The sequence below is a fragment of the Hyaena hyaena genome, unplaced genomic scaffold (genome assembly GCF_003009895.1).
Source record: "Hyaena hyaena isolate Hyena2069 unplaced genomic scaffold, ASM300989v1 scaffold_302, whole genome shotgun sequence".
NCBI lineage: Eukaryota > Metazoa > Chordata > Mammalia > Carnivora > Hyaenidae > Hyaena > Hyaena hyaena.
Genome location: NW_024080936.1, coordinates 266,522 through 277,315, shown reverse-complemented (window position 1 = coordinate 277,315; position 10,794 = coordinate 266,522). Strand labels below are relative to the sequence as shown.

At 66.0% G+C, this 10,794-nt stretch overlaps 1 protein-coding gene across 2 annotated transcripts; it reads left to right on the top strand.

The window, feature by feature from the left end:
• Positions 1-213: 213 nt before the first annotated feature.
• On the top strand, positions 214-10,733 carry RNF126 (ring finger protein 126). Of its 2 annotated transcripts, none has more exons than XM_039248066.1 (9): positions 214-377; positions 7,394-7,452; positions 7,605-7,668; positions 7,951-8,195; positions 9,077-9,145; positions 9,221-9,290; positions 9,838-9,931; positions 10,011-10,126; positions 10,232-10,733. In XM_039248066.1, exons 1-9 carry the CDS (start codon positions 303-305, stop codon positions 10,379-10,381), a joined length of 942 nt encoding a protein of 313 aa, XP_039103997.1. In that variant the 5' UTR covers positions 214-302; the 3' UTR covers positions 10,382-10,733. The 2 variants fall into 2 exon arrangements, with proteins under 2 accessions (XP_039103997.1, XP_039103996.1); XM_039248065.1 differs by having other exon boundaries at positions 7,587-7,668.
• Positions 10,734-10,794: the final 61 nt, after the last annotated feature.

Here is a 10,794-nt window from a genome sequence, read left to right as displayed (position 1 = left end):
CTCTCCCAGCGCCGTCCTTGGGCTTCCAGGCCTGGCTCGGGTCCCCTTACTCGGAGCCCTGTGCGAGAGGCGCCCGTAACCTAGTTTGTCCCTCCGCGACCACCGTCGCCCCGGCAGGCGCCTGCCTCGCGCGCCGCCCGCCCCGCTCCCGCGCGCTCCTCCACCCCACGCCGTGCGTGCCTTGCGTGCCTTGCGTGAGCGTGCGCGGGCGCGTCGGCCGGCAAGGGAGCAGCAAACGGCCGGCGGCGGGCGGCGGGCGCCGCGCGCGGGGGGCGGGCGGCGCGGAGGCGGCGGCAGTGGCCATGGCCGAGGCGTCGCCGCAGCCCGGACGGTATTTCTGCCACTGCTGCTCGGTCGAGATCGTGCCGCGCCTGCCGGTGAGGCCCGGGCCGGGGCGGCGGGCGGGGGCTCTCTCCCTCGGCCTGAGGCGAGCTGGCCCCTACGGGGAAACTGAGGCCTGGGCAGCGTTGGCCCGGGTCTCTGCGGAGGGCCTGGAGGCCGGGCCCGCCCCCGGGGAAGCAGTGGGGCGAATGATCCCAGATGCGCGGCGGGGAGGCCGCTGGGTCCCCGACGGGGAAACTGAGGCCCGCCGAGGCCGCGTGACCTGCGCTCGGCGCGTCGCCCTGCAGGCGGGAGGTGGCGGAATCGGACCCCGGGGGTGTCGCCGGGGGCCGTTCCCGGCGCGCGTGGCCGGCGCTGCGGGCCGCCCCGCCGAGCCCTCCTGCCCGCTTCGCCGCGGTCGAGGCCGGACGACTGTGTACCTGGCCGGGCCTGACGGCCCCGGGCGGACTTGTGACCGAGCCTGCGCTCTTGTGCTTCCCTGGAGTCGGGGGTGGGGGTGAGGGGCGGCTTGAGGCCCGCCTGCGGCCAGGTGTTGCTTTCTGCTCGTTCAGGCCAACGTTTCCCAAACCGTGTGGTGCGGGAGGGGTTCCAGGTTCCGCACCCCAGAAGTGCCTAATCAGCGGGTCCAGGTCTGGGTTGGGGCCCGTGCCCCCCTGCTCCAGGCCGCCGGGAAAGCGGTGGTCTCGTCGGACCGTCTCCTACGTTACAGGTGGGAAAAATGAAGCCAGGGGAAGCGCCGGGCAGGGCAGGGCAGCCGGGGCCTTGACGCCCTGACATTTGCCCCAGGGCCCGCTCCCACCGCTCCCACCGAGCGGCAGGAGGGAGGCACGGGATTGGGGAGGTCCTGCAGGTGGGGAGGATTTACCGAGCGCTTTCTAGGTGCTCCTTGTACTTTATCTCTGGCCCGCATGCTCCCCACAGTCGCCTGGGTGGTGGGTGGAGGCTGTTCTCATCTCAGAGTCAGACTCAGTTCTGCCTTTTCCAGCAGTGGGGACCCTTGGGAGGAGGGGGCCAGGGGAAGGATCCTGAGGATCATCCCAACCACAGAGGAAGGAAGCGGGCTAAAGTCAGGCTGGGAGTAGAGAGCAGTGCGTAGGCCCAGAAAGCAAGAAAAGGTAGGGAGGCGCAGCTTCCAGAAACAAGAGGCTGCCTCCTCCCCAGGAGGAGGGAGGAATAAAATGAAACCTCAGCTGTGTGAGCACCTGCTGGGGGAGCTGACACTTGCCCCAGTCCCGCCTCTTCCGGCTCTCTGCAGCCCCAGCTCTGTCTTTCTCTACCGCGACCACGGCAGGAGGGGGCTGGTGGCCTGACAGCTCGCCAGCCCAAGTTAGTTGCGTGCAGCCCCTTGTGGCTGCTGTGAGCCCAGGACAGGCCCTGGCACCCAGGCTGTCCACAGGGTGGCCTGCCTGGAGCCGAGGGGGGCCTGGGGCTGGGCAGTCTGCATGGCCTGTTCTGGGCCTCCCTTCCTGGGGCCTGACCAGGTGTGCCCACTTCCTGGCCATGTGGCCTTGGACCCGGAGCACCCTGACCTCTTGCAGCTGTCACTGGATTGGGGAGGACCTTCCTCAGCACAGAATCCAGTGGTGACAAGGTGTCCTTGACCTTTGTCCTCCCAGTTTATAGGCTGGTCAGGGAGCCAGTGTTGGATAAGTGATTGCCAATGTTCAGTTAGGAATGCTGGTAAATTCTACGGAGGCAAACGGCAGTAAGCTATTTGTGTGCCTGTTTGTGGGTTGGAAGGAGGATTCCATGCGGCCCAGTAGACAGGGTGGCTGGTTACCAGTAAGGGCACACCTGCTGTTCTGGGAGCGGGAAGGTTGCCTCCTAACCTGGTAGCGGTGGAAGGTCCCAGCCAGCACGCACCGTGTTCTGTTCATGGGAAGGTAGCGCCGACTTTGGTCTGCTGTAGGGCCGGTGTGCTGTAGGGCGGTCCCCTCTAGGGTCAAGTCTGCTGTAGGGCATTGGGGTTGGTTTCTGTGCAGTTCTTACCTTTGATTTTTGTCACCTTGTGAGGCACTGAGATCGCGCTTGGTTTCCAGGTGCTTCTCGGCAGGCTCTGGGTGAGGTGCTCACCTTCCCAGGACCTCCGTTTCCTGTCTGCAAAATGGGTTTGACGAGATAACCTGTGCCCACTCGGTGGGGCCCTGTGGGAGTACACGTTCATAGGGGAGCCCCGTGCTCCCAGGGCGCACCTCCCAGGGCGCGGGAACGGGAGGCGGCCGAGCCGAGCAGGGCATGTGGGAGCAGGACCCAGGCGGGCCGGCTGGCTTGAGGGCCTCGGAGGCAGGTGCACAAGCCCAGACTCGATCCTGCCCAGGAAACGGCAGCGCTCGCGATGCGCTGGGTGTTCGGGTTTGTGTGGGGTGACTGCAGGGCCGTCCCGGGCCGACTCCTAGGAGGTACAGGTTCCCAGCAGGTGGGCTGAGCAGGCGGCAGAGTCCGGGCTGCATCCTCCCCCGCCAGCCATGGTCCTTGCGTCCTGAGCTCCTCGCTGCAGGTGGTGCCTCCGATGGCCCTACTCCAGCCGCCGTCTCATTGCTGGTGACTGGTGTCCTTCTCAGAAACATCCCGAGTGTGTGATGGGCAGGAGGTGGACCTGGAAGGCGCTGGAAGGAGGGGAGCCAGCCCGTGGTTTGCGCCCAGTGGCCGTGGGCATCTGCCCTTGCTCTCTTCACACCTCAGGCTACACGTCCTCTTTGCCCCTCGAGGGGCATCGAGGAGTCCTGGCCCCCGATTTTTAGCAGAATAAGTGGAGTCCTCCCTATGGGGCACCTGGGCCCAGGCCTGCCTCCCCAGGCACCGTGCAGCCATTTGACGGCTGTGTGTGCATGGGCTGCAGGCTGTGCGCTGTGGCGGCGAGGTCCCGCCCCGTGACCGACCATCTATTTTCTGCTGCAGAAACCTAGGTGCCCCGATGTGTGGGCTGCCCCTCTGGGGGACACAGACCCCGCCCTGCAACTCCACACAGTGGGTGCTCGGGGAGGGGAGCGTTTGCTCTGCTTCTGAAGTTGGCTGGGGAGGAAGTGAGCTGAGCCCCAAAGAGGTGGCCGGATGCTGGGCAGAGCCATGTCCGAGGGCGCCCAGGCCTCTGAGTCACATGGCACTGTTGGGAGGCTGAAGTGAGGAGGGGGCCCCCAGCACCGTGGGCACACGTGTTGTGTCACATGGGGTCCCCGTCCCTAGCAGTGGTGTCAGAAGCACCCTGGGAAGATCCAGGAAGGTTGAAACATCTGCTGGGCTCTGTGTGGAAGCATCACTGGCTCCCAGCGGGCCTCCCACGCTGCCAGGTCCTGGTTCGGCTCTGCACCTTGGCCTCCAGTGGGGACGCTTGGGGGACAGGTGGGGTCAATGTGGGATGTGGTGGGAGCAGAGTGGGCCTTTCCGTGGGCTCTGGGCACCTCTCTGCCCAGTGGCAGCTGAGGAGGGCTGTGTGGGGCAGCGAGTGCGTTCCTGGGGTCCACGGGCTGCTGGGGCCTGGGTGTCCCGTCAGGTCTGTGTTTGGGGCTGAGTCCATGCCCCTGGATGCACCTCTGCACTTGGGTTCTGCCTCCCCTGGAGGGGCCCAGAGGGGCTGGGGCCCACGAAGGTCTGGGTCCCTGTCCAGAGGCGATGCCGTGGGGCCAGCCACCTCTCTACCCCCCGCCCAGGTTTCCCTGATTTAACCCTTCTAGCCTGGCCGTGGTGTGAAGGCGTACCTGAATAAGGGGTGCCGCCTGCTCCCAAGGGCTGACCCTGGGGGACCTGGGCAGGCCACTCCCTGGTCTGAGCCCCCGTGTCCTCCCTGTCACCGAGGAGGGGCCGAATTACACCTCCTAGCCAAGTCATTGGGGCCGAGCACAGGGAGCAAGTGCTCAGTGAGTTTAGTGTCTGTCTGTCCTGCCGTTGGTGCTCTGGCACTGCTGATGATGCTGGCGCGGTCCCCTTGGCTCCCTCTCCCCCTCCCAGGAGGAGAAGTAACTACTTCATGGTGAGGAGCCGTCAGCCGGAGACAGGCGCTCCCGAGTTAGGGCCAGCCAGCATCTTGGAAGCGGGGCTGTCACCGCCTGGACCTGGGCTCGGGACGGAGGCTCTGCCCCGTGGGAGGCAAACGTCCATCCGGTGTCTGCTTGCTTGGATGCAGGCTGCTCTTCCTGGCTACTCTGATTTAACAGGAAGCAGAAGGGTGTGCCCTTGGAGGAGAGGAGAGCATTGGGACACCCCCAGATCTGGTCCCTTCCCCGCTGCATACAAGCCGAGGCCGGAGCCCTGCCTGAAATCCCAGGTGTCAGGTGGCCCGTGGCTCAGCGTGGGCCTTGCATGGGGCTAGAGAGCATGGAGGCAGGGCCCTGCCGGCAGCCAGCAGCTGAGCCATGGCTCTCGTCCTCAGTGGCTGCTGGATCTCAGAGCCCTAGGGTTGAGGCCATCCTCCGTTTACAGGTGGGGAGACCGAGGCTTGCAGCCAGGATGTGACGTTTGAGCAGAGACCCGACTTCCAAGAGGGGGCAAGCCAGGTAGCTATCTGGGGGAGAATGCTCCGGCAAGGGGGATGGCGTGCAGGCCCTGAGAAGAGAGGGCAGGTGGCGGCGGCCTGGACGGGGCAGGGAAGTGGGAGTGGGCGGGCCAGGGTGTTCGGAGCGGACCACAGAGCGAGTGCAGAGCAGGCAGTCGGATGAGGTTCTGGTGCGCCATGTGGGCTGGGCCTCCGAGCCTTGGTAGCGGGAGAAGAGCTTGTGTTTCCAGCAGGTCTGGCTGAGGTTCAGGCGGAGGCCGCCTGGCTCACCAGTCCTGCGCGGGCTCTTCCAGCCTTGCCCGGGGCAGCGCGGAGGCTGGGGGCAGGCGGCGTGCTCAGAGGAAAGGAGGGACCGCTTCTCACGAAGGTCCCCCCCAACGCCACCATCCTGGTTGCAGAGGGCAGGCGCACGTCGGATTTACGGCTCATGTGTAGGGCGGGGGCGGGGGTGGGCTCCAGCAGGGTCCACGGGGGGCCGGGACCTTCCCCCGCCCCTGAGCCAAGGGGAGCCCTGGGCAGACTCCTGCTGTCGTCTGTGACGTGGCCACGCTAAGGGCTTGGCTCCCAGCGTCCTGACCAAGACCATCGCAGACACCTGCAGCCACATCGCCCTCTTGGGGCTGCACCAGGCGGTGAGAGCCCTGGCTTGTCCACAGACCCTCACACGGCCGTCTCCCACTGCGGCGAACAGTCCGAGGGCTGCCCGTTACCCCCCGTCCCCACTTGGGAGGACAAGGGTCGCTGTCCCCGCGCCTCCTGGTGGCTGTCGAGTTACAGTCCCTCTGTCACAGTGTGGAAGTCGGCGCTTTCCATACACTCAGAGCCCTGCACCCACCTCCTCTATCCACTTCCAGAACATTCCCTCACCCTAAAAGGAAGTCCTGTCCCCGTTAGCATTCACCCGCACTCCCCCTCTGCCTCCCCGCCCCCACGACCCTCTTCCCGCCCCGGGAGGAGCCTGTTCCGGACGCGTCACGCACGCGGACTCACACCCGCGTGGCCTCCCGTGTCTGGTTCCCGCCCTGAGCGTCGTGTGTTCGGGGTCCGTCCGCGGGGCGGCGGGTGGGGGCGCCTCGCTCGTGCTCACGGCCGAGGGACGTGCGCGTGCGCGGTGGGCACTGTCATCTGTGCACGTGGGGTTGCGTGGACGTGCGTGTCCGTTTCTCCCGGGTGTGTGCCAGGGCCGTGTGGTGGGGTCCCAGTGTCGTGCGGTGACCCCGGGTTTGGTCTGACAAGGAACTGCCCGCAGGCCTGCCGTCCAGAGAGGCCGCCGCTCCTCGTGCCCCCCGGGCGGCGGGGCTTCTGGTTCCTCCACCTCGCGAGGGACGCGTAACCATTGTCGCCTGAGCCTGGCGTCCTGGCGGCCGTGAGGCGGTGTCTCACGGGTCGGGTTTGCCTTTGCCCGACGGCGTCGAGTGTCATTCTGCGGGCCTGTCGCCGATTGTAGGTCTCTGGAGAACTGTTTTGATTCTTTGGTCATTTTTTAGCTGGGTTGTTTGAGTTTTTGTTGTTGAATTCTTAGAGCTCTTTATGTGTTCTGCTGCCAGCCGCTGTGGTTGGTGCAGCTCCTTCCTGTCCCCCCCACTTGACTCAGATTGTCCTTTGACCCCAGACCCCCTCCTTTGCTTTTGGCGGCAGGGGAAGCGGGGAGGCCACGGCACATGCTGCGGCGGCCACACTGCCCTGGTGGGGGCTCCCGCGGGGCCGTGGGCGACCCCTCCTTGTCTCCTGCTCGGCACGTGGGGACAGTGCTTCTGAAACGTCACCTTAGGTAGAAGCACAGCTTGCGCTTGTGTCTTGTGTCTTCCTGTTTGTGTGGCTTTTGGACACTTGTGCAAGCCCCTGACCCACAGGTGTGGTGCTGGTGTTCGCACACCTTGTGGCCCACAGGGCCCGTCTTGCAGTCTCTAGTCGGGACGTCACTTCTCTCCCATCTGACTGGTGGGCTTGGGGGAGCATGGCCGGGGGGTGGGGTCACGCTGCAGTCTGGGGCCACAGGGCCTGTCCCAGGGCCACTGGAATGTTCCGGAGACGCCACCACGGGACACCCACAGGCTGGTCCCTTGGCCCAGGTGGCGCTTCCTGCCCTCAGTGACCTCCTTCTTGGGAGCTGAGCTGCTGAGGCCTCGATAGTCCTGGGTGACAGCCCGTCCTGTACCCCCAGGAGCTTAGGGCAGGCGCCTTTACGTGCAGAAGGGGGTCACTCACAGTGTTGTCACATCCGCACAAGTCGGGAACTGCTAGGTGGACCCACACCAGCTGCCCTGTGTGGTGCAGGTGCTGTCAGAGCCTTCGGCAGCTGAGTGGCTGAGCGGAGGCCTGGAACCTCGGTAAGTTTCGTCACCTGAGGAGCACAGGAGCATTGAGGCACGGCAGGGACGTCACCCGAGTCAGGCCTCGGCTGCACCGAGGGGCAGGTCGAGGTGGCTCCAGTCAATACCACACAGAGGTGGTAGCTGCGGTGCAGCCTGAGGTGGGGGTGTCCGGGGACCCCACAGGCACTGCTAACAGCACAGAGGCCGGGACCCCCGAGATTGCACTCACCCGCCCTCTCCTCCGCAGGATTACATCTGCCCCAGATGCGAGTCTGGTTTTATTGAGGAGCTTCCAGAAGAGACCAGGTAACGCAGCCCAGGCACATGCCGGCAGCACCCAGGCCCCTCGGGATGGGCAGGGCTGTGGGCAGGCAGAGCCTGGACGGGCCGTGGTGGGCAGGGGTGAGAGGTGGAGAGGGCCTCCCTCTCTCCTGACCCAGGACACCCCGTCCTCCCAGGAGTACGGAGAATGGTTCCGCCCCCTCCACAGCCCCCACGGACCAGAGCAGGCCACCATTCGAGGTGAGTCAGGCCCCAGATTGCCCTCCCTCCCCTGCCCTCCTCACCCCTCCCCTCCCTCCCAACGTGGACTGCTCTTCCCACCTGACCCTTGGCCACCGGAGCCTGCCCTTCCTCCTTTCTCTCACACACACACCAAGGCTCCCCTGCTGTGTCCCCGGGACGGTGCCCTGTGGTGCACGGAGGAGACGTGGGGTCCCAGCAAGGGGCCGGGTGGAGCAGGACCCAGGTGGCCGCTCAGGGCTCCCGACCCCACCCGTGGTCACACGGTCCTCCTCCCCACAGAACGTGGACCAGCACCTGTTCACACTGCCACAGGGCTATGGGCAGTTTGCTTTCGGCATCTTCGACGACAGCTTTGAGATCCCCACGTTCCCTCCTGGGGTGCAGGCCGATGAGGGCAGGGACCCCGAGAGCCGTCGGGAGAGAGAGCAGCACTCCCGGCACCGGTACGGCGCCCGGCAGCCTCGCGCCCGCCTCACCGCACGACGAGCCACCGGGCGGCACGAAGGCGTCCCCACGCTGGAAGGGTGAGGGTGCTCTTGAGAGTCTTGCACAGCCTGCCCCACCCCAACTTAGGCAGCCTGACCACCTGCCCTTCCAGAAGGTTCTGTGGGCACGAAGGGGCAGATGCTATCTCTGGGCTGACCTGTGGGCATGGCGCTTCCCCTGTGCATCCAGCCAGAGCCCCCATGCCAATGGGGGTGTGCAGGGGTGTCTGGGGGCCTCTCGTCCACTCGTGCCCTCCATTCTGGCCCCCTGCTCCACCGAAAAGCCCCGAGCCCCCTCTGTGTCGGCGTCGCCACCGCAAACAGCTTCTCCGTAACCCGAGGCTTGTTCAGAAGGACTTGGGATAAAAGAGAAACATTCCTCTGAGGACCCCACTCCCCAGGGAAGACAGGGCCAGGCTTCTCCAGCGTCGTCACAGATAGGACTGGGCCGTGTGCAGAAGTGCCTGTGTCTCAGGGAGCCCAACACGCTCTGCTCTGCCCGGTGCCTGGGACGTGGCCTGGGCTGCCCCGCCGGCCCAGGTGTCTCGTGTTCGTGAGCTGCCCTGTAACGGGCCCTCCCCCGCCCGCCCGCCTGGCTTCACCGTGACCTCAGCCGGCACGTTGGGGGGCCCCTGCAAACAGCAGGGCTGGGGATCCCCATCCCCCAAATTATAAAATAGATAGCAGGTGTGGCCGTACATTGACGGGCACTGTCCGGGCCTTGGGGAGAGCTGGCCCGATAATCAGCAAGGTAGACGCTTTTCTGGGTCTTCGTTTGATTGCAAATCTTATTGGTTGAAAACACAACATTTAAAACATCATGAATTTCAAAGCTGGACACGTGTGTCCTCTGTTGCCTCCCCTGGGGGTGCCCAGCCTTGGAGGGCGCTGACCACAGGCCTGGCCCCGCTCTGTTCCAGGATCATCCAGCAGCTGGTCAATGGCATCATCACTCCTGCCAGCATCCCCAGCCTGGGCCTGGGCCCCTGGTGAGTAGGTGGGCGGGTCCCCTCGCGCCCTGCCCCGGCCCCTCCGCCACTTGAACCCCAGACCTCTCTGCCCAGGGGTGTCCTGCACTCAAACCCGATGGACTACGCCTGGGGGGCCAACGGCCTGGATGCCATCATCACGCAGGTACGGGGTGGCCTCCCGGAGGCGGGCACTGACCGGGGTGTCGCCATCTTCCTTCTGGGGACAAGGATGTCCCTTGTGTGAATGCCCTGCTCCCCATAACTCCCAGTCTGAGGCTGGGGCGCCCCGTGTGGATTTCCACATTCTCCTCCTGAGCTGTCCCGGGGACGGGGTGTTCACCATGACCTTGGTGGCCCTAGCGAGGTGGGAATGCTGCCACCTCTGTGGCCTTCAGCTGGTGAACTGGTGGTGAACTTGGCCAAAGCTGGGCCCAGCTCTCTGGTCTGGTCTGGCCGACGAGAGGATGCGGGGTGGGAGCCTCCGCGCTGGGTGCCAGGTGACCCCGACTGAACAAGCAGAATAGGGGGCAGGCGTGTGGGGGCTCAGCTTCAGCGGCGGGGCGGGGGAGGGAGAGGGAGGTGTCCAGGGACCCGGGAGAACGCAGCCTTGGTGCTTTTGCAGGTAACCCAGGCTCGCGTTTCAGAGCCGCACGGGGCGAGGGGCCGCGCCTGCCTGCCGAGCTCCCCGCACTCTGGCTCTTGTCTTTCAGCTCCTCAATCAGTTTGAAAACACGGGCCCCCCGCCTGCAGACAAAGAGAAGATCCAGGCCCTCCCCACCGTCCCTGTCACCGAGGAACACGTAGGTGAGTGGCCCTCCCCCCTTTCCTGACCGGGGGCAGGGTCCCCCCGGGTCTTGGCTGTCACCGGCTCCCCACCCCGCAGGCTCCGGGCTGGAGTGTCCCGTGTGCAAGGACGACTACGGGCTGGGGGAGCGCGTGCGGCAGTTGCCCTGCAGCCACCTCTTCCACGACGCCTGCATCGTGCCCTGGCTGCAGCAGGTGAGCTGCCCCCTTCCCCCGCTGCGGCCCAGGGCCCCCCACCCCCACCCCCACCCTGCTCGCTCCGCCTTTCAACCGCCAGCCTCCTCCTCTGTCCCCACACAGCACGACAGCTGCCCCGTGTGCCGGAAGAGCCTCACGGGACAGAACACGGCCACCAACCCCCCGGGCCTGACGGGCGTGAGCTTCTCGTCGTCCTCGTCCTCATCGTCATCCAGCTCGCCCAGCAACGAGAACCCAGCCGGCAACTCCTGAGCGCCCCCTGCCGGCCCCCCAGAGAGGGCCCAGGACCTCGGCCCGCGCCAGGCCCCCCTGTGGGGGGGAGGTGGGGGTCGGGGCGCTGCGGGGCTGGAGCCTGGAGGGCCCCCCCACGCCTGCCCCCACTCCCGCGCCGCCCCCGCGCCGCCGGCTGAGACTTGGGGACCGCCGCCGCCAGGCCGGAGCCAGCTCAGCCGTCCCCGCGGAGCGTCTCCCGCAGGGGCCTGGGTGCGCGTCGCCCCCCACCCCCACCCGTTCGTCTCTAACCTCACCCTCTACAGTCAACGGCGGAAAGGTTTTTATAATTTTAAATTATTACTGCTTTGAAATAAATGGACGTTTTAGCTCACGTGCGGCCCTGCATGATCTGTGGAAAGACCGGGTGGAGCCGCCAGGCCGGGGTCTCCGGG